The 27,721-nt window shown below is 46.3% G+C and overlaps 1 protein-coding gene across 3 annotated transcripts; it reads left to right on the top strand.

Annotated features, from left to right (window-relative positions):
- Positions 1 to 105: 105 nt before the first annotated feature.
- LOC115466014 (ras-related protein Rab-3D-like) lies at positions 106 to 26,998 on the top strand. Of its 3 annotated transcripts, none has more exons than XM_030196955.1 (5): positions 106 to 230; positions 13,171 to 13,398; positions 20,439 to 20,557; positions 21,398 to 21,522; positions 26,709 to 26,998. In XM_030196955.1, the coding sequence occupies exons 1-5, from the start codon at positions 216 to 218 to the stop codon at positions 26,894 to 26,896; spliced, it is 675 nt and encodes a 224-aa protein (XP_030052815.1). In that variant the 5' UTR covers positions 106 to 215; the 3' UTR covers positions 26,897 to 26,998. The 3 variants fall into 3 exon arrangements, with proteins under 3 accessions (XP_030052815.1, XP_030052817.1, XP_030052816.1); XM_030196957.1 differs by lacking the exon at positions 106 to 230 and adding an exon at positions 243 to 334; XM_030196956.1 differs by lacking the exon at positions 106 to 230 and adding an exon at positions 5,710 to 5,914.
- The last annotated feature ends 723 nt before the right edge of the window (positions 26,999 to 27,721 follow it).

Raw genomic sequence — 27,721 nt, 5'->3', positions numbered from 1 at the left:
TGATTTAGAACTCCAAGTTATGAAATATCACTAGAGAGTGTTTGTCTATTCAGATTTTATTTACTGCCTACACAGATCAAAGCGGTGAGTACCTGGGCTCAGGGGCTTGAGAGGGGAGAGAAGATGGAAAATAGGGGAAGAAATCCCCTAACAGCCCAGTGGAAGCCAGCTGTGACAGACACAATGAAAAAGCAAGAGTAATACAGACATTGTGAATGACCAAGAACACTGTAAGAAACCTGAGGTTGTGCAGTTCAGCAGAAGGGGAAAGGAATGTGGATATAAGGAATGCTGGTGGGGCAGGGCCCTGAAGCAACTAGCAAGAGTCCTGCAGGTGAGAGAGGATTAGTGGTGGCATGAAAGCCAGCTCCTTGTGCCAAATCTAGAAATGGAGACAACCAGCACGGGACAGCAGATGTAGACTGTAGAGCCCTGACACAATGGTGAAGATGATGCCCTGGCAGGATACAAAGATCACAACCCAGCCCGGAAGTCTTAGCAACCTTCAAGTGCCTGCCTTCCAATCCTTCCTTCTTGGCCAGGCTAGCAAGTTGCTGCTCTGGGCCTGCAGGAAGAGGGTGTGGCAGCCTTCACATGGTGATTAGCAAGGATAAAAGCAAACATTTGGAAAGAAAGATTGATGGGAGAAATGGTCCATGGAGATAATGTACCTTACATTGATCCCTGTAAAGATTTGGTTTCACATACTGACCTTTTACATTTGACTAAACCCTCTTTATAAAAAAGGAGGAGGGGAACAAAAGCAGCATTGTGATGAGAGCTGCAATACTCTTATGTGCTAGAAGCAGGTCTAAGAAGCAACATTATTCTTAGTGCTAACTAGAGTCTCAGAGCCTGGGATTAGAACTGAGGCCCAGGACTGCAAAATGACCCACCCTGAGTCAGTCAGTGCCAGAGCCGGGGATTAGAACTGAACACAGAGAATTTCTTTTCAATCTAAGGTTAACAACAGTAGACAGTTATTTGTATTAAATAATATTGATGCTGATTTAGCACTGTTTGGATGACGAGTTAATCAGATAGTTGGTAAACCAGCAGATAGATTATGGAATACATTTCCCCCTGTTTCTTCTACTATGATAGGAAAAATTCTAGGGAGGGTGGCCAAGAAAGGAAGTCCTTTGGATACTTGTCCATCGTTTTATTTAAAGGCAGTTCCTTCTCAAATCTTAATATGATTTACTGCATTTATAAACAATGTGTTGATTGCTCTTACTCCCATTTCTAAAAATATAGAAGGAGATCTCACTCAGGTGGCGAGTGTTCCTTGGATAGCGAAACTCCTTGAGTTTGCGGTGAACTATCAATTCTCACTTTTTTTTACAGCACGGGTTTTGCCTGATGCATAGCACAGAGACAATGCTTATAGTGCATAGAGCAGAAATAAAGCGATACATAGCCAAAGGAAGCCGCACTGTTGCAATTTGATATTTCCACGGCATTTGACGCTGTGGATCACAATTTGCTGCTTTTTAGATTGAGTGAAATGGGTATTGGGGAATCAGTTTTTAAACGTTTTTTTGTCCTTCTTGGGAAATAGACTATGTGGAGGGGCATAATCGAACGAAAACGTCTATCTCCATGGGCATTTATCTCCGAGAACGGGTCCGTGAAGGGGCGGACCGAACCGTATTTTCGAAAAAAAATAGACGTCCATGTTTTATTCGACAGTTTGTGAGCTGGGCATTTTTGTTTTTCAGCGATAATGGAAAATGAAAGCGCCCAGCTCAAAAACGAATAAATCCAAGGCATTTGTTCGTGAGAGGGGCCAGGATTCGTAGTGCACTGGTCCCCCTCACATGCCAGGACACCAACCGGGCACCCTAGGGGGCACTTTTACAAAAACAAAAAAAAAAGGTAAAACAGCTCCCAGGTGCATAGCACCCTTCCCTTGTGTGTTGAGCCCCCCAAATCCTCCTCAAAACCCACTGCCCACAAGTCTACACCATTACTATAGCCCTAAGGGGTGAAGGGGGCACCTACATGTGGGTACAGTGGGTTTGGGGGGGTTGGACGTCTAAGCATTAAGCAACACAATTGTAACAGGTAGGGGGGGATGGGCCTGGGTCCACCTGCCTGAAGTCCACTGCACCCCCTAACAACTGCTCCAGGAACCTGCATACTGCTGCCAGGGAGGTGGGTATGACATTTGAGGGTGAAAATAAAAAGTTGTGAAACATCATTTTTTTGTGGTGGGAGGGGGTTAGTGACCACTGGGGGAGTCAGGGGAGGTCATCCCCGATTCCCTCTGGTGGTAATCTGGTCATTTAGGGCACTTTTTGGGGCCTTATTCGTGAAAAAACAGGGTCCAGGAAAAGTGCCCTAAATTCTAGCTACAAACGCATACTTTTTTTCCATTATTGGCGAAAGGCGCCCATCTCTGTTCGGGTGATAACCATGCCCCAGTCCCGCCTTCACCACGCCTCCGACACGCCCCCGTCAACTTTGTACACTTCCGCGATGGAGTGCAGTTGAAAACGTCCAAGTTCGGCTTTCGATTATACCGTGTTATTCGTTTTTGTGAGATAAACGTCCATCTCCCGATTTAGGTCGGAACTTGGGCGTTTTTCTCGTTCGATTATAAGCAGGATAGCGTTTTGAAAAATGGTGTAGCATCAAGGGATTGGAAGTCGAACTGCGATGTCCCTCAAGGGACCCCATTGTTGCCTTAACTTTTTAATGTTTATATGAGCCATTTGGGAGGTTACTTACAGTTTAAACATTTTTTCATTATCGTATGTGGATGACATTTTTGTTTTGTGCCCTGTTCAAGATTCTTTGGTGAATGCTTTTTCATTACTAAGGCATTATATAAAAATAGTAGAAGATTGGGTGTCAGCTAACTTTCTTAAATTTAATACGCAGAAAGCAAAGTTAATATGGTTTATGGTTTGATGACCAGCAGAATTTCTCTTCTGACTAAAAACCAACCTGTTTAAAAAGGCATACCCTACCGATCCAACTTAAATGCCTAATCTCTGCAACACAACCAAACTAAAGCACGTAATGGACATAACACAACTCTTCCATTCTTCGATTCCCTAATGTGGCTGTGCCACATGAACTTGATCTTACCACAACATCGCCCTGCATTTGTTCACACCGGAGCCTGCAAAGGCCTCTCTGGTACTATGTAAACCACACTGAACCTACAAATAGGTAGGAAAATGTGGGATACAAATGTAACAAATAAAATAAAAAAAATCTTTAATGAGGTACTTCTTTAAAATTTGATAATAAATCAGAAGTACTTGGTATAATTTTAGATACCAGATCAATGCTTTGGCAAGGAAATTCTTTTTTCATCTAAGGAAACAGACAGCTATTAGGGCATCCTTAATCCTAGTGGATTTCAAACAATAGCACAGGCAATTTTGCTTCCATTATTGGATTATTGTAATTCTTCATATTGCGGCATAAATAAACAAGAAATGTGGCAACTCCAACTTCTGCAGAATACAGCTGCTAGACTAATCTTTGCATCAGGCAGGTTTTGCAAAGTTAGCCCCCCTGTTGAATAACTTACATCGGCTAAGATTAAAACCTAGAATTCAATTCTGGTCTATAAATGTGTTTATGGTGCTAATTCAGTTATGGCAGGAAACTTTCTTGTATTCCCAAGTCATAGAGGGCCTTTAAGGAATTGTAACAATCTCTGTCTCGATGTCCCTTCTATGAAAACACATGTTTGGGAACATTCTTTTGCCTTCCAAGGCACAAAAATATGGTTCTAACTACAACAGTTGCTTAACTACTCCTTACAGTTCTTTTCGGAAAGGTCTTAAAAGCTTTATTTGTTTGTTTCTTAATGTTATGTTTTGTAAAAATGAGGTAGATGGATTTTTTAAAAATTAAGATTAGACTATTGATTTTAATGTAATTTTATCCAGTTGGGGATGGGGACAAAAAAGTTATTCCTACCGTGGGGGTAGGAAGGGATGGATCAAAAGTACAATAATGAGTGGAGTGGAAAGGGTGGACATGGAGCGTCTGTTTAAAGTTTCCAAAAATACTAGGACTAGGGGCATGCAATGACGCTACAAAGTAGTAAATTTAAAACGAATCAGAGAAAATTTTTCTTCACTCAACGTGTAATTAAACTCTGGAATTCGTTGCCAGAGAATGTGGTAAAAACCTTAGCGGGGTTTTAAAAAGGTTTGGATGGCTTCCTAAAGGAAAAGGCCATAGACCATTATTAAAATGGACTTGGGGGAAAATCCACTGCTAATTTCTGGGATAAGCAGCATAAAATGTTTTGCACTTTTTTGGGATCTCGCCAGGTATTTGTGACCTGGATTGGTCACTGTTGGAAACAGCATGCTGGGCTTGATGGACCTTTGGTCTGTTCCAGTATGGCAATACTCAGTGCTTTTTTTCTAGCAAAAAAGATGCTGGTACTCAAATGCCAGGCCACCCTTCAAGGGTGGGGTGATCACTGAGGGACCCACCCCACAATAGCCAGGCCCCCTGCAACCAGTCACAGATTCTATGACAAGGCAGAATTGGTGTGTAGAGCCTGAGCTCTTTCATTAAAACTTGGGGACCATGGGTCAATTTTAGCAGACAATGGAAAAGGTGCCAGTACTCAGTACCCCCAAGTACCCCCTCAAAAAAAGCCCTGGCAATACTTATGTACTTATCTAAAAGTGAATGAGGACTGGTGTTGATGGGGGCCAGATAATGTTACCATGCACACCTCTAGTGCCAGAGCCAGGGATTAGAACTGAGATGCAGGACTGTAAAGTGACTCACCCTGAGTCACATACAGAGTCGGTGCCAGAGCCAGGAATTAGAACTGAGGCATGCAGGACACATAGAGTCGGTGACAGAACCAAGTTTTAGCATGGAGGCCCAACTATGGCAGGATTGAAGCATTAGCAAACTAACCATATCTGCGCTTTGAGCCTCTTGCTACCCACACGGTTTCCTTATGTGGCAATCTGAGTTCCCATTGCACAAGAACCTTACAGGACTCTGCTCAGCCCCTTACACTCCTCATAGACTAATGCATCAGGGGGAGAGGTCCAGGGGACTCCACTGGGGGCACAAAGTAGGGCCTTATGATCTTCACTCCCAGTCCTTGAGGACTACTATAGGACCAGTTTTTCAGGATATCCTAATGAATATGTATGAGAGAGCTATAAACTTACTGTCTCTGTTGTATGCATATTCATCAGGGATAGCCTGACAATCTGACCTAGGCCCTATCACCTGTTAAAAAAAAGGGGGTGGGGGGAAGGAATAGGCAAAGAGAAACAGACAATGATGGCAGATATCAACCATATGGCCCTGAAAAGAAAGGAGATGCTGATATCAGCCTTTGGCCAGGATGATATTTTGTTCAGTCCTGGTCATTATACAAGATGATTGACAGAAGGCACTGTGCATTATATAGTGAGAGCAGGCCTTGGGGGCTGTATAAAGTTATGGGGGAGGGAGCAGGGCTCAGGGCTGTACAGAGTGAGGAGGGAGGGAAGGCCGAGCCCTGGACTATACAGACAGGGAGCAGGCCCTGGGTTGTATTAGAGAGGAAGGTTGGGCTGTACACAGTGACAGGAGAGGGGAGGGCACGGAGCCTGGGCAGTGTACAGTGATGGAGGAGGCTGTATATAGTGAGAGGTGGGCTGTGCTGTGTACACTGACGGGAGGGATGGAGGGAGGGCCGAGCCCTGCAGAGGAGGATTCCTGCTTGCAGCTCCAAGGCTAACAGGAGGAGGGTGGCTGATGTGGAAGGTTTGCTTGCTGAGCTTAGACACACCTTCTCCTGCACTCTCTCCTTCCCTGGGCTTTCCTTACAAAGAATAAGATCTGCAAATAAGTCAGATCCGGGTGGAGAGATCGCAAAGGAGGAAGAGGTGGTGGTGCCCACGCAGCAGTACAGCAGCTGAGTGAGGTAAGGGGGTTGCAATCTCCACTTCTGTCGGGGGCTCTAGCTTGCATTTCTTTCTCTTGAGGAAACAGCTGGCAGGGGAGAAGCAGGGCTCCAGGCAGGTGTGAGTGTACAGCTGGCCTCAAAGTTTCAAGATGTTAATTTCAGGAGCCCTGGACGGACATACGGACAGATGTGCTTGCTTTCTCAGCTCCTTGGAGCACAGAGAGAGGGCAGAGAGCTCTTTCGGACAGGTGTCTCTACATTCTGCTTTAGCTTTTCCAGGTAGGAAAGACCTGTCAATCGAAGACCCCCTCTCCTCCCCCCCCCCCCCCCCAATTCCTCTAAGGAATGAGAATCATAACGCATACCCCTCTCTCAGTCTGGCTTCAGAAAGTACCTCTGACAGGTTGGACCAGGCAACCATATAACTCCCCTATCTCCAGATTTTTGACCCCCCCCCCCCCCCCCCCCGTGCCAGCTCCCCTCAATAATGGAAACAGAACATGAAGTGTATTTAGAGATTTAGGGCCACTATTTTTTATGGCTGTAATAACATACCTTTTCCCCAAACAGGTGCACTGTAGTCTTTAGTAACCATGTTTTTCTCCCTTGGGGTGGCTGTTTGCACTTTTCTTGTACAGACTGATGACATGTTGCAGCTACTATATTTGTGGGACTCTCAGGGTGAAAAGGAAAGGTGTTAAGGCTGAGATGGATACCAGCCGTGGTCTCTGAGTTTTAATCTGGACAGGAGAGAGGGATAGTGATGATATATGAGCACCCTGCCAATATCTTTTACCTTGTGGGGTAATAAGTCGAAGGTCCTGACCTAACCTACTGAATTCCTTGGCTTTCCAAGGATGCACTCTGATGCATGATAGAGGAGTTTCCTTGAACATAAGAACAGCCATACTGGGTCAGACCAATGGTCCATCTTGCCCAGTATCCTGCTTCTAACAGTGGCCAATCCAGGCCACAAGTACCTGGCAGAACCCCAAAGAGTAGCAACATTCCATATAGAACCCCAAAGAGTAGGAACATTCCATTCAGAATCCCAAAGAGTAGCAACATACCATTCAGAATCCCAAAGTAGCCACATTCCATTCGGAACCCCAAAGAGTAGCAAGAATCCATGCGGAATCCCAAAGAGTAGCAACATTCCACATAGAACCCCAAAGAATAGCAACATATATTTATTTATTTATTGAGAACATTTATATCCCACATATTCCCACTATGGCAGGCTCTATGTGGCTTACAGCAATTTAAGAAAAGTACATCATAGCAAATCTAGTTCAACACAGAGAATAAGGTACATAAAGGGGAGGGAAGGAACAACAGGAGAAACACAAGATGGACGACAAGAAGTTAAGCAGCGGAGGAGTAAGATCTATCACATAGATAAGTCTTTAGGGATTTCTTAAACAGATTGTGATCGGCAGTCTCTTTTAATATTGGTGGCAGAGCATTCCAGTAACGGGGACATAGAAAGCAGAAGAGGAGGCGAAGAGTAGCATGTATCTTAGGTTCCTGCAGTTAGGATAGTGGAGATTGAGATAATTGCGGGACAGCTTCTTGGAATTTCTGGGAGGGAGGTCAATCAGGCTGAACATGTGAGCGTCCCCAAATATGATCTTGTGGGTAAGTGCACAGATTTTGAATTTGATGCGCGCTTTAATCGGGAGCCAGTGGAGCTTCTCTGTAAGAGGCTTTGCTGCTTCAAACCTAGATTTACCAAATAGTAATCTCGCCGCTGTGTTCTGCGCTGTCTGGAGTTTCTTAAGGGTTTGCTTTTTGCAGCCGGTGTAAATCCCATTGCAGTAATCAAAATGGCTCAATACGAGAGAGTGGATTAGAGTCCTGAATAGGTCAAACGGTAGGAACTGCTTGATACGTTTAAGGGACCTCATGGAGAGGAACATTCGCTTCGTGATAGTCAAAACTTGATGGTTGAGAGTCAAGTGGGAATCCAGAATGACCCCAAGTAGCTTCATGCTAGTTGCGATAGGAATGGAGAAGTCCAGAGCAGCAACCGTGCCCGATATAGACTTATTGTATTGAGTGGTGAGAATTAGGCAATGAGTTTTCCACATAGAACCCCAAAGAGTAGCAACATACCATTTAGAATCCCAAAGTAGCAACATTCCATTCGGAACCCCAAAGAGTAGCAAGAATCCATGCGGAACCTCAAAGAGTAGCAAGAATCCATGCGGAATCCCAAAGAGTAGCAACATTCCACAGTGGCTTCCCCCATTTCCATCTCAATAACAGACTATGGACTTTTCCTCCAGGAACTTATCCAAACCTTTTTTAAAGCCATACAATAACTATAACATAACAGTAGAAAACTACAGTATAAATATATCATGAGTGAGCTGATACTATGTAATACATAACATAAATTAATACAATGTGTGTGAGGTGAAAGAATTTATACATGTTTACAATAAATGAAACATTTCAGGTGGAAGAAGCAAACAGAGAACTAGATTATAAATAATGTAACTTAACCATATATAACATTAGCTAACCTTCAGCTTTCTTATGTTAACCTACAATGAAATATGATGTAAGAAATGTATGTACAATATTGTATAATGAAACAAATGCTGAGGTACATCCTGCCTGGCAGTATAATGGAGGATATGATGCCATACTATAATAAAATGTATTATATAGCTTGATGAGATTATAAGATAGTATAGTATAGGGCTGGATATGAAATATGATGATGGAAGATGTGAAAGGAACAGAGTAGATTATGGTGAGGTGATATAATATGGGAGGCTTCATTGTAATCTGCTTTTAACTGGGTTTTCATGGCAAAGGGGAATACAGGTTGGTTCCATACTAACTATGATATATCTTATATCACACCATATATCTATTCTGTCGTGACATCTGCAATGAAATAATACAATGGAACATACCATGTAATTATGAGATATAAGATATCCCTTAATTATACCATGGATTTCACTATATCATACTATGTGTGAAATAAACAAATGCTATAATGTGTAATTACTCCACTGTATAGTCTCATGATATAATGAAGTCCGTGGTTTAATTAAGGGATATTATCCGATGGAGTATGTGTGTGATATGAGGCATTATCATATAATGGAGTCTGCAGTGAGATAAACTGTTAATACAGTGGAGTAATACAGCTGCACTGCAGGATCCCCTCTGGCTCTTGCTGCAGTAAATCTGTATGATTCACTCAGACTTGTTTGTCAGGATCAGAACAGGAAAGGTGACTGGAAAACCCTGTCTGTGCCGCCGCCCTGCGGAGGATCTCTGACCTTCTTACCTGTCCAGGTATGAGGCTGATCCAGTGGTGCCATGACAATATTCTTTCAGTAGTGCAGTATGTCACTGAGCTGTGCCACCGGCCACCAGGTCAAACAGCCAGGCCTGTGCACTCAAAAGTCTTTTTGGGATGTCTCAAAGAAGGCTGAGAGCCTTCCACTGAATCTTCTGCAAACATTAGCCAGGGATTAAAGAGAGAGAAAGAAGCCCTTAGCCTAGCATCACCTTCCCACTTAATAAACAGCACCCTGAAAATTAAGGAAATGTCCTGCACCCGGCCAGGACACACCCACCAACTCTCATCACAGGCCCCAGCAGTCTAAATCTAGGTACATGTCCCTCACACAGCACACCCTATGTTGCTCCCCAGAGAAGTACATAGGAAAACACAGCCTGTCGCCTGTAGGACTGGAGGGCTCAGGGGACGGACACAGGGATATGGAGCCTATCACCTCTGGGACTTGAAGGGCTCAGGTAGGGGTGACGGTGAATATTGCAGGTGGGATAGATTTGAGATGTATGAGCAAGGATAGATTGGTTTCCTCTTGACCCTGGTTTGGCTGTTGTACCATGAAGGGGGTAGTGGTTCATGTGAGCGAAATGGTTTACCCGGCTAAGCCTTGCAACTTTCAGTTTCACTAAGCTGCATGATGTGCCAAGCTTTCTCCTTCTGAAATGGAGAAGCTTACTGGCTTTGAGAAAGTGATAGCTGGACCCCACCCTTCTTACGTTCTTATGTTCTGCCACATCTAGAACTGGGATTCTCAAACCAGTCCACAGGACACACCTACAAGCCGATTCTCAAAACCTACTGCTGGCTTTAAGACCAATTAATGCTACTACTACTACTATTTAGCATTTCTATAGCGCTACAAGGCATACGCAGCGCTGCACAAACATAGAAGAAAGACAGTCCCTGCTCAAAGAGCTTACAATCTAATAGACAAAAAATAAAGTAATCAAATCAATTAATGTGTACAGGAAGGAGGAGAGGAGGGTAGGTGGAGGTGAGTGGTTACAAGTGGTTATGAGTCAAAAGCAATGTTAAAGAGGTGGGCTTTCAGTCTAGATTTAAAGGTGGCCAAGGATGGGGCAAGACGTAGGGGCTCAGGAAGTTTATTCCAGACGTAGGGTGCAGTGAGACAGAAGGCGCGAAGTCTGGAGTTGGCAGTAGTGGAGAAGGGAACAGATAAGAAGGATTTATCCATGGAGCGGAGTGCACGGGAAGGGGTGTAGTGAAGGACGAGTGTGGAGAGATACTGGGGAGCAGCAGAGTGAGTACATTTATAGGTTAGTAGAAGAAGTTTGAACAGGATGCGAAAACAGATAGGGAGCCAGTGAAGCGACTTGAGGAAAGGGGTAGTATGAGTAAAGCGACCCTGGCGGAAGACGAGATGGGCAGCAGAGTTTTGAACCGATTGGAGAGGGGAGAGGTGACTAAGTGGGAGGCCAGCAAGAAGCAGATTGCAGTAGTCTAAACGAGAGGTGACAAGGGTGTGGATGAGGGTTTTGGTAGAGTACGGGAATAGCACGCATATAAGTCTGCATGGAATGCTCAGAGGTCTTTAGCACGGAAAACGACATGCATGGCAGAGATGGCTGCAAATTGAATTTAAATGTTAATTATGTCGTTTGCTATGCCTTCCCAATGCTCAGAGAAGAGCGCACAAACAAACCCTGTAAGCTCCAGTACTGAGAAACAAATGCACATGAATCAGAGCAAACCCGAAAGTGAAAGCACCCATTGGCACCTGTATTCTGTGCTTAAATATAAGCCTTCCGAGTAAAACAAAATTTGAAAAGCTTATATTTAAAGGCGCAGAAGAGCGGCACCGATGTGTGCTTCAGGGTCAGGTTTGCCTGGCACATGCACACAAGAGCTGCGCTTACTGTGAAACTCTTCTGTGCATGCGCCAAGCATGTTCCTCCCCCTTGCTTTCGCTTTTACAGCGCATATAGAATTAGAATAGCTTTTCCTTTGAGCATTGGAGAGCTATTTTTCTGTTTTGCCGGCAGTATGGGATCTGCCTTGTTGGTTTTACTGTGCAAGTTCTGAGAATCGGCCTGTTGGCCAGCCAGGTTCTCAGGATCCCACAATGAATAGATGTGAAACATCTGTTTACGCTTTCCAAAAATACTAGGACTAGGGGCATACGATGAAGCTACAATGCAGTAAATTTAAAACAAATCAGAGAAAATTTTTCTTCACTCAACGTGTAATTAAACTCTGGAATTCGTTGCCAGAGAATGTGGTAAAGGCGGTTACCTTAGCGGGGTTTTAAAAAGGTTTGGACCGTTTCCTAAAGGAAAAGTCCATAGACCATTATTAAATGGACTTGGGGAAAATCCACTATTTCTGGGATAAGAAGTATAAAATGTTTTGTACTTTTTTGGGATCTTGCCAGGTATTTGTGACATCCTGTTTGGAAGGAATGGATCCTCAGAAGCTTAGCCGAGATTGGGTGGCAGAGCCGGTGGGGGGAGGCGGGGCTGGTGGTTGCGAGGTGGGCCTTGTTCTGGGCAGACTTCTACGGTCTGTGCCCTGAAAATGGCAGAAACAAATCAAGGTCAGGTATACACATAAAGTAGCACATATGAGTTTAAATTGTTGGGCAGACTAGATGGACCGTGCAGGTCTTTTTCTGCCGTCATCTACTATGTTACTATGATTGGCCACTGTTGGAAACAGGATGCTGGGCTTGAGGGACCTTTGGTCTTTCCCAGTATGGCAATACTTATGTACTAATGTAATATGCATGAGAGAGATATTTGCGTACAGCGAAGGCAGAGCATGCATATTCATTTTGGGTGTCTTGAAAACCTGACTGGGTTAAGAACCACTGATCAGAGGGAAGAAGAGAAGAGATTATGGATTTAACTCATGTCTTTTCACAATCTAAGGGACTGATGCAGAAAGCCACTGCAGGCCTAACTCTGGTTACCACGGGTTGAACGTGGGTTGTACTTGCCGAGCAATGCAGAGAGGGATTGAGCGCAGGTGTTAGCCTACACGGAATATAGAACTGCACATTTACGTTAAAATGAATGCTAATGAGGCCACTGAGTATTCCAAGGAAATGCCTAGAGGTAAATGGGGCCTTTCCACATATGCTTTCCATGAGAACTTTCACCAGGTCTGGGGCTGCATTCAAGGGTTCACGGAGAGGATTTTGTGCTGATTTTTGAGATGTAATTATTAGTTTTAATTTCTTTTGCAACCTGAAGCCCCTGCAAAGCTCAAAGGCAGACAGGAGGATATAGACGTGTGCACATGTCAGAACAAAACTGGAAGTAAAAGCACATACCATGCCTGTTCTGCACCTAACATACGAGCCTCGCAAAATTTGTTGTGAGGTTCCTGTTTAGGGGCAGAAGAACAGGGGCCAATGTGCACTGTCGCTTCCGGGGGGGGGGGGGGGGGGGGGGGTTGAACTTGCACACAAGAATCTGCACTTACTGTGAAAGCTTTCTGTGCATGCGTTTGGCACTTAAAATTATGATACATTTATCTTTCTGCACAGCACAGTATTACGCTTGTGGTAGAAGCCAGGCACTCAGATATCTGTGCCCCGCTCCACTACATGCTTTTCCGCATCGGCCCCTATGTTTGTATCTGAAGCAATGAACAGTTAAGTGACTGGCCCAAGATTACAAGGATCAGTGGTGAGATTTTAACCCTGATTTCCTTGATTTTCTGCCCACTGTTCTAATCATTAGGTTAACTCCTAACTGGCCAGATTTGGGAGGAGTCTGAAGCTGTGAGAAAATCCACTTTGCCTTTTCTTGCATATTACAGACTAAGCATAGATCCCTCCTTCACTATTGAGCTTACTCTTTAAGTGGATTTGGGCTGCAGGTGACAGGGAGCGACAGAGGCAGGACCTGAGCATGGGTCTCCTGAGAGCCTGGATCTAACGTACCAGCCTCGTTCTTCTCTCCACCTGCCTTTTTTTGTTTGTTTTCAGATGGCCTCCGCCAATGACTCCCGGCAGAACCAGAAAGATGCCGCGGACCAGAATTTCGACTACATGTTCAAGTTACTGATCATCGGTAACAGCAGTGTGGGAAAAACCTCCTTCCTCTTTCGCTACGCAGATGACTCGTTCACCTCTGCCTTTGTCAGCACTGTGGGCATAGACTTCAAGGTGAAGACAGTGTATCGCAATGAGAAGAGGGTGAAATTGCAGATCTGGGTGAGTACCTGGCACGGCGGGGTAGGGGCAGGCAGAGGGTAGCAGATCCCAGCATAGAAGAGCATACAGGCACAGTACTGAAAGGTCTCCTGCTCTAGCTTGGTTAAAGAAGGGAAGGAAAAGCTAGAACAGTGTCCAGTTTTGCTCTAAGGACCTCTGCTTCCAGTTGTGCCTTCTCTGTTTGCACCATCACCGAGAGGTCCAACTCCAAGAGATGGTGCAGGAAGCCACACACTAGTGCCAAAACTCAAGGAGGGATGGGCCATGATGGGAATGGGATCCCAGGCAGTCCCTTGGGGAGCAGTCTGGTACATTGTATTGTCTCTATTGGATGGAAAATACCAGCTCTGTATCTCTTTCCATCTCAGTGCCTTTTGCTGGGACCCTAAATGAGAAAGGATTTCACCTATTCTGTATTCGCTAAGCATAAAAAGGTGGGGTATATGTTTTGGAAGAATGTGTATAGCAGAATTAGAAAAGGCAAAAAGAAGAGTGACCAAAATGATAAAGGGGATGGAACTCCTCTCGTATGAGGAAAGGCTAAAGAGGTTAGGGCTCTTCAGCTTGGAAAAGAGACGGATGAGGGGAGATATGATTGAGGTCTACAAAATTCTGAGTGGTGTTAAATGAGTAGAAGTAAATCGATTTTTTACTCGTTCCAAAAGTACAAAGACTAGGGGACACTCAAGGAAGTTACATGGAAATACTTTTAAAACAAATAGGAGGAAATATTTTTTCACTCAAAGAATAGTTAAGCTCTGGAACTCTTTGCCGGAGGATGTGGTAACAGTGGTTAGCGTATCTGGGTTTTAAAAAGGTTTGGACAGGTTCCTGGAGGAAAAGTCCACAGTCTGTTATTGAGATGAACATGGGGGAAGCTACTGCTTGCCCTGGGATTGGTAGCATGAAATGTTGCTACTCTTTGGGATTCAGGAATCTTGTTACTCTTTGGGGTTTTGGAATGTTGCTGCTAATTGGGTTTCTGCCAGGTGACCTGGATTGGCCATTGTTGAAGGCAGGATACTGGGCTGGATGGACCATTAGTCTGACCCAGTATGGCTATTCTTATGATCTAATGTTCTAATGTAGGTCCGCACTCGCGGAGTACATGGCTATAGGCAAGAATGTTCTAATGTATACAGATTGAGGAACAGGTATGCACAGAAGAAACATGTGAAAGCACAACATGGCGTACAGAGATGGAGGCAAAGCTCACCGACAGAACCAGTACACACATTGTATACTGATACAGCATGGTTTATACACAGCTCTTTACATTTGTTTCTGGTTCCTGTTCTGCAGGAGTGAGATCTGCCCGTCCCCATCCTGGACCTGGGAACTGGCAGGCAGGGTGGGGAAGTAACAGATCTACTGGTAGAGTTAGCCTACAGCCCACATGCCCAGCTACTCCTCAGGATAACACTGACTCACTTCGTGTACCCAAGAGGTGTGGAGGCTTGGACTCTGCCTCTGTGTGTGTGTGTGTGTCTGTATGTGTGTGCGTGTCTCAGCCAGGGTTACTGTGTAGCTCCGTGTCAGTAGGAGAAGCGGGGTTCCCCTCTGGCAGCTGCGAGGACTTCCTCAGACTTACACACTACAAGTCCCTGCATGCAATGAATGGAAAACCCGGGCTTAGTGTCTCCCTTCAGACATGGAGCTATGCAAAAGGATGTGTCTGCAGTGTGAATGGATGTAAGCATAAAACAGAGATTGAAGAGAATTTGTATCCACATAATTACAAATTGCTCTTAATTTACACAAAAAAGAAAAAGAAAGAAAGAAAGAAAGAAAGCTATCCTAAGTGTAGGAGAGACTTGAGAGAATGAAAGTGCTGAATCTGGAATAATTCCTGAGTACCTAAGTGAGCGAATGGGAGCCATAGGAGTAATGCCTCAGGTACAAACTTAGATTGTGAGCCGTCCTGGGACAGGGAAATACCCAGTGTACCTGAATGTAACTCACCTTGAGCTACCACTGAATAAGTTGTGAGCAAATCCAAATAAATAAAATAATAGAAAGAGTATGTGAAGAACCAGTGATCCAAGAGGCCACCGTTTTCTCTGGGGTAGTATTGACTGATGATCTTGCAGCCATGATGCAACTTCATGGAGACATTTTTTAAGTGGCTGTCGGTCAATCGTTACACTGCTGGTATAATGTACAAGAAGGAAATCATTTGTGTAAGAATAGGAACTGCTACCGTGTGACTGAATGAACAATGTCAGTGGACTAAGGAAAAGGTTGAACAGAAGTGGGGAAAGAACAGAGCCCCGGGGTACTCCGCAGAAAAGAGCGTGAGAAGAGGATACAGAAGAGGCCTGCGTAACCCGGAAATTACATTGTTCCTGAAATGCCAAGAGTAGCTGAGAGCTGATGATTAATCAGGTCAAATGCAACTGATAGATCTAAAGATACTACCAGCACAATATGACCTGCATCAAGTTGAGTTTGTAAGCCTGCAATAACTGTTTCAGTGCGAGAACCAGATCTGAACCTCGATGACCTGGTTGCAAAGCATTAGCTGATTCTACATGTGACTGTGATCAGGGGGAAAAAAACAATAAATTGAAGAATCTTAGTCGATAACTCTTAGCTTGGAGAGGATTCAGATTAGTCTCTCTCCTCTTTAGATTTAAGTTCATCTCTCCGTAACAGTTCCTGGGTCCTTGTCCCACCAGCCTAGACTGCAAGATGTGCTCTGTACTGTTTCAGCTTCAGAGAGCAGCAAAATCATGGATTATGTGATTCACGCTACAGTTGCTTCCCCTCTGCCCCCAGATGAGACCTTCCAAAGTCTCATAGCTGAAAAATAATAGAGCACATAATTCGAAATGCCAGGCTATTGTAAATTTTGAAAACAATGGGGGGAAAAGACATTTTAGACACATTACCCCGAGGGAGAAATAGGGGAGGGTTTGATGGAGGTAAGACAAAGTTAAAAACATAGCGTAAGCCGTGCTGAGTCAGCCCAAAGTCCATCGAGCCCAGCGTCCTGTCTCCGACAGCAGCCAGTTCAGGTCACAAGTACCCAGCAGATCTCAAAAAGTAGATCGATTTCTCACAGTTTGAGCAGTGACTTTCCCAAGCTTTCACAAAAGCTGTCCTAAATAAGGCCACTTAGCTAAGTGGGTTCTGACGTTGAATAATGGGCCGGCATCTGCATACCTTTTTTTTTTGTTTTAAAAAAAGAGCCCCCAGCCCTTGGCAAGTGCTCCTGCCCCTTGTGATGCCTCTCCAAAATGGCTAACGTGATTTCGGGGAGTATATTGGCAACTGCGTCATGTCAAAGGCTGTTATGAATGCTAGCACCTAAGTACTAACAGATCCATGCCCCCTTGAAGTTGCATGCCGTAGGAATTAGACGCTGACTTTGTAGAATAGGGATGCAAGTCAGTTACGTGCATAACTACAACAACAAAACAAGCAAACCAGGAAATAAAGTCTTCCACGGGCAATTGGAGATAAACCACAAGACTGGAAGAAGCCCACCACACTCTTCAAGGTGATCAATAAAACATTTATTGTGCTGACATGCGTAACTACAAATTAGTGCCACTTAGCAGTGGTTAAGGCCAATTATCGGGACTTGCCAGTGGTGCTGATTTGCTAATTAAGTTACGCACATAACTGACTATTCTACAACTGTGCATCTAACTTTGGGCACCGTTTACAGAATTTGAGGGAGTGTGGCTTGAATAACAAGTCTTCTGAAGGCAGTGTCTAAAGGGGATCTGAGCCCACCAAAAAGCAGAGGCCCTGAGGTGAGTCAGACAAGAGGATTGCAGGATGTGACTATAACTGTCCAAGGATACCAGGAACCAGAGACTAATTTAATGCTGACAGCAGGAGGCAAATAACAAAGGCAAATAAAGGAAAATAAGACAGACTTTCACTACAAATCCACGTATACACACGCCCCTTAATCTAAACATTTACAGCTCCATGTAGAGAACAAGGAGGTTACAATCACAGTGAGGGTTGGTGGTAGAAGTGGGATTGGGAGCTGGCCTGGAGCTGAGGTGTCACAGCTCTGACTGACTTTGTGGCGAAGGTCACATAGTGGGATTGGGAGCTGGAACACAAGTGTCACAACTCTGACTTTGTGCTGAAGGTCATACGGTGAGGGCTGGTGGCAGGAGTGGGATTGGGAACTGCGGCTGCAGATTTCAAAGCTCTGTGCACTATTTGCAGACCTTAGTGCAGAGGTGTTATTAGTGCACTGTGTCTGTACTTAGTTTGATCAGAATGAAGAGAGGAGGCCACAGCTTCTATCCCTGTGAGCAGCCCTGAAAGGCCTTGTTAGCTTTCCAGTTAAGAGCGGGTGTAGGCTGGACGTTTCAGTTTACTTAGCTGCCATCACCAGGGTGACCAAGAGCTGATTAACTTTCTTCCTGGAAGCACGCTGATGAGGAGACACCAAGGTAAGAGTAGGAAGTCATCCTGTCATGTCTTTGGGTGAGTTTCTGGTGGCTTGGCAGCAGGGGAAGGGATGTTGTTATCTAAAAGCCTGGTGCATTTTGAGATGTGTATTCCCAGTTGACAAACTTTGCTAGAGAATGCTGTGTAGATTGGTTAAATGATGGACTTCTTTGAGTGGTCCCACATAAGAAAAGCTATACTGAGTCAGACCAAGGTCCACTGAGCCCTGCACCCTCTCTGACAGCGGCCAGTCCGGATCATAAGTACCAACAGATCCCAAAAAGTAACATAGTAAATGACGGCAGATAAAGACCTGAACGGTCCACCCAGTCTGCCCAACAAGATAAACTCATTTTACATGGTATGTGATACTTTATAAGAAGATCTGTTTCTCATAGTTCATTTCCAGGAATATACTGAGCTGGAATCGTGGCTTATGCCCGCTGGTGCCCCCACCCCACCCACTGTGTCACAAGCCAAGAAGAGGAGACAAAGAGTTGGGGCAGTTTGGGTGTCTTGTCTTACTTGCACATGTGCGTTCATTGGTACAGCTCTGAGATCTCCCAAGGCTTTGTGGCTAATCATTATTATCGACTTTTCTTCCAGGAACTTGTCCAAACCCCCTTTTGAACCCCAGTTGTGTACTGCATGAAAAATTACACCTTGCAGTCAGCGTTGTTTTTTTAAAATGCTGAGCCCAACACTTCTCAATAGTCAGCAGAAGTATTTATAGAAGCAGAACCAATGAGTTTACATGGCTTGGTGACCATCACTGCTGTACACATAGCAGGCGATACGCAGCCGCTAAGCAGTTTAATTTATGACAGTCTTTATGTTGGCTCTCCATATAGTTGGGCAGAACTCTCTTGCTCTGCTCTCACTCCGCCCTGGCACTATACGGGTAGCGGTCTGTAAATTTTCAGTGGGACTATCAGAATAGCACTGCTGAAAATTAATGGATGGGGAAGTTATCCATACAGCAGCGGCTGCTAGAAGGTTAAGTTCTTTTGACATCCAACCATTCATTTTCATGTCCACTTGTTTCTGTGTTTGAAAGGTTAAAAATAGCCCCCTATTTATCTATTCTGTGCCACTCAACATTTTATAAACTTCCAGAGGCATAGCCGTACGGCCAGTTCTGGGTGGGACTCAGCCCAAAGTGGGTGGGCATAGAGTTTACTCTCCACCATCATCTGTGGCCCAGTATGTCTCCCGGTCTCTCAGATCACACTCCCCCTCCCCCTGCGTACCTTTTTAAAACCTCTTCACTTCCGCACGCTGGCCCCAGACCCTTCCTTTGACGCAACTTCCTGTTTCCGCATAGGCAGGACTGTCTGAGGGCCAGCTCAAATGGCATGTATGAGTCACTGCTTGCTGCTGGTGATGTTCAGAAGTGTTTAAAGGTACACCAGGGAGAGAGGGGTTGTGAGATCAGGAGGGATGCCAGATCGCCAGTGGGGGAGGGGACAGAGATACTGGGAGTCTTCAGCTGGCAGAGCTCAGGGATCCCTGCCAGCCAACCAGGCCCACCCATGGGTATAGCACTGCTTCTATCATGTCCCCCCCCCCCCCCTCCTCATTTGTCTAGCAGAGTGGAAATGTCTGGGGTTGGTTCTGGTGGAGAGCAGAAGATGTTGGAGGTCACAGAAGAAAAGGAAAGGTCGTTATTTATAAAGAGAAGTGTTCTACAGAAGCTCTTTGGCTCTGGAGATGGATTGGGTGGGGAAAGAGAAAAGGCAGCCATGTCTGATGTATTGGTCACAGATGTACGTGGTAGGGATGGGTTGCTGCAGCAACACAGATCTCGTCTCTGGGCTGTGACACAAGAGCCTATGCGTGAGAGGGCCTGAAGACGTCAGAGCGGAGCCTGGCTTTCTCCCTGTCAGCACTGGTCTGCCACCAAGGCCTGATTTTTCCACAAATGAGAATGAAACCTTTCAACTCTGGAAATGTTAATTGGTGTGTTAAATTGATCTTTGTTTCCTGTGGCTGCTGAGGTGGAAACTGAGGTAGGTTACTGGTACAAAACAGCAGTTTCCCATGTCAGTTTCCACCCTAATGGAGATGAGCAGGAGGAATGGAGATGAGCTCTGTCCCTTGGCACTGTATGTGATTATCAGACTATGGGACTCATTTTCAAAACACTTAGACTTACAAAGTTGCATAGTAACCTATGGAATTATGTAAGTCGTAGTGCTTTGAAAATAAACCTTTAAGTTTCCCTGTGCCTCCATTCTCATCCTCAGTTCCTTCACAAATTCTGTGCAACATTGAAGCAAATCACATTCTTTCAGAGTCTTGACTCTGATCCCTGGTAGTGGAAAATGAAATATGGAGTTGACCTGTCACTCTCGGATTGTTACTTGGTGTTGGTGAAATATTCTGCTGAAGGTCAGCCTGTCTGCAGTCAAGGCACCTGGAGTATATCTCATGCCCCAATGTTTCTTTCTGGACTTGCCGAGCCAGCTGAGCTGCTCCAGTCCTAGAGCTCCCTTTCCAGAGACGTGAGAGGTGGCCGGGGATGTGGTGCTGTTCTGTTCTGGGTAATCCTTGCTTCGGGGCGGGGAGCTTGCCTTGTTCCCCTTCACCCCTTAATTTGTCCCTTTTTACTCTGTTCTAAGGACACAGCGGGCCAGGAGAGGTATCGAACCATCACTACGGCATACTACAGGGGAGCCATGGGTTTCTTGCTTATGTATGACATTTCAAACCAAGATTCGTTCAATGCAGTGCAGGACTGGTAAGATGCCCTCCACCCCCACCTCTGTCCCTATTTTGTAGTGAGAGGGTAGACGGCAGGATCTGTGAAATCATGAGGTTTTACTGTAGATTCTCTCTCTCTCTCTCTCTGTCTCTCTCTCTGAACAGAGGACATCAGGTCATGTGAGACAGGGTGAGCCATCCCTCATTATGTCCTACACCTTTGTTGATTTATACTTCCAGTTTCTCTAGGGAATGGCTTCACAAACTTGTCCTTCTGGAATACATGGGCAATATGTTTGCATATATCAGGTTTCCCGAGTGTGAAAATATATTGCCTGCTTAGTGTGGCTGTCCTGAAACCCACCTTGCTGTAGGGTCCCCAGGACATATCTGGGAATTCCATTCTAAGCACAGTAGGACACTGATGAAGCTGAAGTAAATTGAGACGGGCTTAGCTTACTCCAGTGACCTGGAGATATCTGGTGGGCAATTTTTTATTTTTTATTTTTGTTACATTTGTACCCCGCGTTTTCCCACTCATGGCAGGCTCAATGCGGCAGGCAATGGAGGGTTAAGTGACTTGCCCAGAGTCACAAGGAGCTGCCTGTGCTGGGAATCAAACTCAGTTCCTCAGTTCCCCAGGACCAAAGTCCACCACTCTAACCACTAGGCCAATCCTCTCAATCCTACACTTTGCGCCTTAAAAACTGCCGGAGTTGCACTGGATCTTCCAGGTAGAGAGCATAGGATTGGGATGATCGGGCTTTTACCCGTTTCCCTAGTTGGCTTCAGAGTCACAGTTCCCACCATCTGAACAGCCTGCTGGTACATGCGCTTTCCCATTCATCTCTTCTCCTTTTCTCCCCTCCTTGCTCAGGGCAACACAGATCAAGACGTACTCTTGGGACAATGCCCAGGTGATCCTCGTGGGAAACAAGTGTGACCTGGAAGATGACCGGATGATCCCTACAGAAGATGGCAAACGACTGGCTGATGAATTAGGTCAGGAACGTTCCTTTTTACTCTTTTGTGTGCTGTCTGGGATTTTATGGTGAGGTTAGAAAAATTTCCCATCACATCCAGATGGCCCAATTTGAGCTGTAATATTTTTGTTTGAGCATTAAGGGGACAGTTCTATAACCTGGCACCAAGGTGTAGGTGTCACAACGGTGCACGCATAGTGTAGGGTTGCCAGCTGGATCCAGATTCACCTGATGGGGTCAGGGCCGCTGAGAGACTGGGCTGGGCCCGGGGCAAGGCCGCCCCCAGGCCTCCCCTGAGGTCATCGTCGTCGCCGCCCCCCTCCGTCCACCACTGGGCCGGGCCCCCCTGAATTCAAATCATAGCGCCTCACCTCGACCTCGCTCTGTGTGAAAGAAGCGCAGCAGCAGTGGCAGTCTGCAGATCGCCTCACTTCGGCCCTTCCCTCCCTGTGTCCTGCCCTCACACAAGTTACATCAGACGAGGGCGGGACACAGGGAGGGAAGGCCCGAAGTGAGGCGATCTGCAGACTGCCACTGCTGCTGCGCTTCTTTCACACGGAGCAAGGTCGAGGTGAGGCGCTATGATTTGAATTCAGGGGGGCCTGGCCCGGTGGTGGACGGAGGCGGGCGGGTGGACGGGACTGCGGCACCAGGCCCCTCTTGGAGGCCCGGGCCCGGGGAGTTTTGTCCCCCCTGCCCCCCCCCCCTCTCGGCGGCCCTGAATGGGGTTAATCCAGTCCCAGGCTTACCCCATTGCATTCAGGGACTTATGGTTCTGATTTCCCCATTGGATTCATCAAGAAAAGCAAGGCTACAAGTCCCTGCATGTATTGGGGTAGCCCAGGACTGGCTCAACCTCGTTGGGTGAATCTGGATCCAGTTGGCAACCCTAGCACAATATGCTTGCATCAGGAGTCTAAAATAGCACAAACATATCAAACAATACATCAAAATACATTGAAAATACTAAAAAATTATTAACAATTATAAATATATATATAAGCAAGTGACCCATTCATAAACATGAATCAAGGGATAAATCAAACATACGTCTAAAAGTAAGATATACATTTCTTTATCTATACATTTTGAGCGATTTATGGAACACTAGTAAAAAAAGGCCCGTTTCTGACACAAATGAAACAGGCGCTAGCAAGGTTTTCCTCGGAGTGTGTATGTTTGACAGAGTGTATGTGAGAGTGACTGTGTGTGTGTGAGAGAGAGAGTGAATGTGTGAGTGTGTGTGTGTGACAGAGAGAGAGTGAGTCTGGGTGCGAGTGTGTATGTGAGAGAGAGAGTGTGTGTGTGAGAATGAGAGTGTGTGCAAGTGCATATGTGAGACACAGTGAGTGTGTGTGAGAGAGAGTGTGTTTCACACAGATACACAGTGTGCGAGAGAGTGTGTGTGAGACACAGACTCTCTGTGAGACCGAGTGTATGAGACCAAGAGTGTGTGTGAGTGACTGTGTGACACATAGAGAGTGAATGTGAAACAGTGTGAGAGACAGTGTGTGAGAGTGAGAGAAAGACACTGACTGTGAGAGAGAGTGTGTGATAGAGAAAGTTTGTGTGTGTGACAGAGATACCGCCCCCCCCCTCTCTCTCTGGTGTCAGGCCCCCTCTCTCTCTGGTATCAGGCCCCCCCTCCCTCTCTCTCTCTCTGGTGTCAGGCCCCCCCTCTCTCTCTCTGGTGTCAGGCCCCCCTCCCTCCCTCTCTTTCTGGTGTCATGTCCCTCTCTGGTCTTAGGAACCCCCCCCCCCCTCTGTGGTCTCTGGACCCCCTCCCCTCTGGTGTCAGGACCCCCTCCACCCCCCTCTCTGGTCTCAGGACCCCCTCCCCCTCTCTGGTATCAGGACCCCCTCTACCTCACCCCCTCTGGTTTCAGGACCCCTCCCCCCCGTTCCCCCCCCTCCCTGGGGGGGGTACTGTTGAACTGGGAGGAGACTGAGGCTGAAATCTTACCTGATTTGCGGTCGATACTTTGATGTGGCCCATGCGGTGCTGTGTTTGGCGAGACGCGAGCATATCTGAAAGGGGAAGGGGAAGGGGAAAGGGAACTGTGTGAAGCTAATTTGGTGCGAGGGTGTACTTGGTTCTGCGCGTGTGCTTTGTTGTGGTGTCTCACGTGGGCTTGGCGAGAGAATGAGCACTGGACCCGTGGATAGTGGCGCTGGCAGTGGGAAGAGTCTGCCTCAGTGCTGCGTCGATCAGCTGATCAGTGCCGTGGAGAGTGAGTTGCGAGGGTGTACTTGGCTCCGCACCTGTGCATTGTTGTAGTGTCTCGCATGGGCGTGGCGAGAGAATGAGCGCTGGACCTGTGGAGAGTGGCGCTGGCGGCAGGAAGAGTCTGCCTCGTTGCCGCGTCAATCAGCTGATCAGCGCCGTGGAGAGCGAGTTGCAGGTGGGCAGCGAAAAAGGAGACCCCACGGAGAGGCAGCTGAGCGTTACTGTGCAGGATGCTGAGCTCTGGCTGTGCTTCAAGGAACTGACCAATCCTATTTAATAGAATGCACCTCCAACATTCTGAAGCCGAGAAACCTTGTGTGGTTGGTCACTTCTGCTTGTGACGAACCCGGAAGTACATGATGTCAATTCAGGAGATGGATACAGAGAACAGGAATGCCTCAGCCATGCAGTCAGCTTCAGAATTTTGGAGGTGCGTTTTATTATATAGGATTGGTCTACAGTGAGATCATTGTATAATTATGTACTATGTGATTAAAAAAATTTGTTTTAACTATTCCCAAGTCATTGTCTTTGTAATGGTTTGTTACTTGGTCTCCCTATTTAGAAGAATTGGCTTCCTTCTTTGAGTCAAAACAGACCCGACATAGCATTAAACGGAACGCACCTCATTTGATGGTCAAACGCATATGTCCTCCCTGTTGTTTCTATATGAAACCTGTAATGTCCCTTAGCTCATTTTTGTTTTTAGATTTTGAAAACAGTATGATTTTGTGGCATAAATAACTTCCTTTTTATGTTGGCTTGGCTTTGCCCTGAAAACTCTGCTTCAGCTGCTGCCCTGTGTCATGGTGCAGTGGCGTACTAAGGGGGGGGGGGCGGTGGGGGCGGTTCGCCCCGGGTGCACGCCACTGGGGGGGGGGGTGCCGCGCGTCTGTCGGCAACTCTCGTTCTCTGCTCCCTCTGGCCCCGGAACGGGTTATTTCCTGTAATGAGGCAGAGGGAGCAAGGAACGAGCGTTGCTGACAGACGCGCGCCGCCCCCCCCCCCCCCCCCCCCCAGCAGGTAAAGATGCACCGGAGGGGGGGTGTCGTTTCGCTGGGGGGAGCTGCCCCTTTCTCATCCCCTGTCCCGCCCCTTCCACGCCCTCACCTCCCCCCTGTCATCTCTCCTCCCCCTCCCCTCCCCTTACTCTGCTATCCTAATCCCTGGTGGTCTAGAGGTACCTCTTCGGGGCAGGAAAGAGCCCCCTCTTTCCTGCCCGGAGCTGCTAGCTGCCCTGCATCCTCCTGTCCTGGTGAGTCCGGTTCTCGGTGTTTCAAAATGGCCGCCGAGAGTTGAAGTCTCGCAAGGCTGCTTCAACTCTCGGCGGCCATATTGAAACACCGAGAGCCGGACTCACCAGGACAGGAGGATGCAGGGCAGCTAGCAGCTCCGGGCAGGAAAGAGGGGGCTCTTTCCTGCCACAAAGAGGTACCTCTAGACTACCAGGGATTGGGATAGCAGAGTAAGGGGAGGGGGGATAGTCGCGTTTCGCCGGGGGGGGGGGGGTGTCGCGTTGCACCCGGGGGGGCGCATCGGCGATCCGCCCCGGGTGTCAGCCCCTCTAGGAACGCCACTGTCATGGTGGTTACCTTTTTGCCCCTACACCTCGCCTAGTTGGCCATGTAGATTTCAGCCTCTTCTGCCTCAGTCTCACTGCTTTTCTTCCTTTGAAGACAACTCCATCCATCTATTCTCTACCTCCCCGAGTAGCAGTCATTTATCAACCCCCTGGTAAGTTCTTTTCTTCTTCTCACCAACTTTGACTCCTGGCTTTTCTTCTTGAACCTTCATCTACTTCCCTCATTCTTGGAGATTTTAGCATTTATTTATTGGATTTTCTACTATTATTATTATTTTTGAACATAGCCAAGACTGAGCTTCTTTTCTTTCTCCCTAAGCCCATTTCTCCTCTTCCCCCATTCTCTATCTCTGTGAATAAATCTCGTAACCTTGGTATCATCTTTGATTCCTCTCTCTCTTTCTCTGCACATATCTGACTGACTGCTAAAACCTGTCATTTCTTTCTCTATAATATCACCAAAATTAATCCCTTCCTTTCTGAGCACACTACCAAAACCCTTATCTAAACTCTTATCACCTCATGCTTTGACTACTGCAACTTGTTTCTCACAGGTCTCCCACTAAGCCAACTCTCTCCCCTTCAATCTGTTCAGAATTCTGCTGCACGACTTATATTCTGCCAGTGTCGCTATGCTCATATTAACACTCTCCTCAAGCCACTTCACTGGCTTCCTATCTCCTATTCATTTCCATATACAAGTACTTTCACTCTGCAGCTCCTCAGTACCTCTCCACTCATTTCTCCCTACACTCCTCCCCGGGAACTCCGTTCATTGGGTAAATCTCTTACCTGTCCCCTTCTCCTCCACTGCCAACCTTTTATTTTGCTGCACCGTATGCCTAGAATAGACTTCCTGAGTCAGTAAAAGCTCACCTTTTTGAGGCTTCTTTTAACTCCTAACTCCGGGCAAGTCACTTAACCCTCCATTGCCCCATATAAGCCACATTGAGCCTGCCATGAGTGGGAAAGTGCGGGGTACAAATGTAACAAAAATAAAATAAATAAAATATTCACCTGTTAGTACCCATGTCTGTTTTATCATTGCCACCATAAGTAATTCCCTTATTTGTCGTGTTTGTCTTGATTAGGTTGTAAACTCTGTCCAGCAGTTTTCTGTAAACTCTGTCAGGCAGTTATCTGTAAACTTTGGACAGTTAACTGCCTGACCTTTCTGAGAGCAGAGCTCATCTGTCATCTATCACTGTTGGCCCCATCTGGACACTAGCCCAACTACCTGCCCTAATTCTGTGTACTTCCTCTAGCCTGGGCCTGATGTGTGCGACACATACATGTTCACAAGAGATTGAAATCACGCTAGCCCACACCCCCAGGAATTAGTTGCGTCGGGCTGCCACTCACAGAACGTTTCATGTTCCTTTTTTTTTCTCTACAGGTTTTGAATTTTTTGAAGCTAGCGCAAAGGAGAACATCAACGTGAAACAGGTTTTTGAACATCTGGTGGACACTATATGTGAAAAGATGAACGAGAGTCTAGATGCTAATTCCTCCCCTGTCAGCAATAGCAAGAATGCCAATCTGAGTGAGGCCCCCTCACAGCAGTCCAGTGGCTGCTCCTGCTGAACACCCAAAGACACATACCTGCTCTTCTTGTTGGTGCGTTCCTCTTCTGCTGCAGTTCCCTATCCCCTACGCTACCGCTCCCCCCCCCCCCCCCCCACCCCTGCAACACAACGAAACTAATACTCGAACTGGACATAACTTAACTCTTCCTTCTTTCAATTCCCTAATGTGTCTGTCACACATGAACTTTACTATACCACAATATCATTCTGTATTTGACATACCGGAATTGGTGATCGCCTTTACGGTACTATGTAAGCCACATTGAGCCTGCAAATAGGTGGGAAAATGTGGGATACAAATGCAACAAATAATAATAATAATCATCCCCATAAAGCAACTGCATTGCTTCCCTACTCAAGGCAAACTGTTCAGAGAAGAAAGTCACGGTGACTCTTTCACCAACGAAAGTGCACAGCTCAGGGCCCAGATGTGAAAATTGGGAAGTGTACATAAAAACAGAGGGCTGAAAAGAAGTTAGTCTGACTAGATAAAAAAAAATAAATAAATAGTCGGCTCCTTTTAGATCTCTAGCAACAGGGAGGAGGGGAATGCACTTTTGAATTTTAAGCCCCAGATCTCTGAGTGACCTTGAGGCAGGTCTCATTCTCTCCCTCCACTTCCTCAGACCTAACTCTAAATGGGTAGTAACACTGTTTTTTTCTCCACTACCTCTCTGACAAACGTTTGTACAGGCCAGGCACTAAAACTGTGCTGTTGTGCCTTCTATCCACAGTGCTGGCTGTCTTGTCTAATTTCTGAAGTGCTCTGATTGTACAGTTCAGGAAACTTCAGTAACACCAATGGGTACCGGATGACCAGGCC

The sequence above is a fragment of the Microcaecilia unicolor genome, chromosome 3 (assembly GCF_901765095.1).
Source record: "Microcaecilia unicolor chromosome 3, aMicUni1.1, whole genome shotgun sequence".
Classification (NCBI taxonomy): Eukaryota; Metazoa; Chordata; class Amphibia; order Gymnophiona; family Siphonopidae; genus Microcaecilia; species Microcaecilia unicolor.
This window is presented reverse-complemented; position numbering and strand designations above follow the sequence as displayed.

Bases quoted from the DNA above. Each gene is read 5' to 3' on its own strand.
- LOC115466014 (XM_030196955.1), top strand. The intron at 13,399-20,438 runs GTGAGTACCTGG...CTCTGTTCTAAG, and splicing joins GGGTGAAATTGCAGATCTGG to GACACAGCGGGCCAGGAGAG. The intron at 20,558-21,397 runs GTAAGATGCCCT...CTCCTTGCTCAG, and splicing joins TTCAATGCAGTGCAGGACTG to GGCAACACAGATCAAGACGT.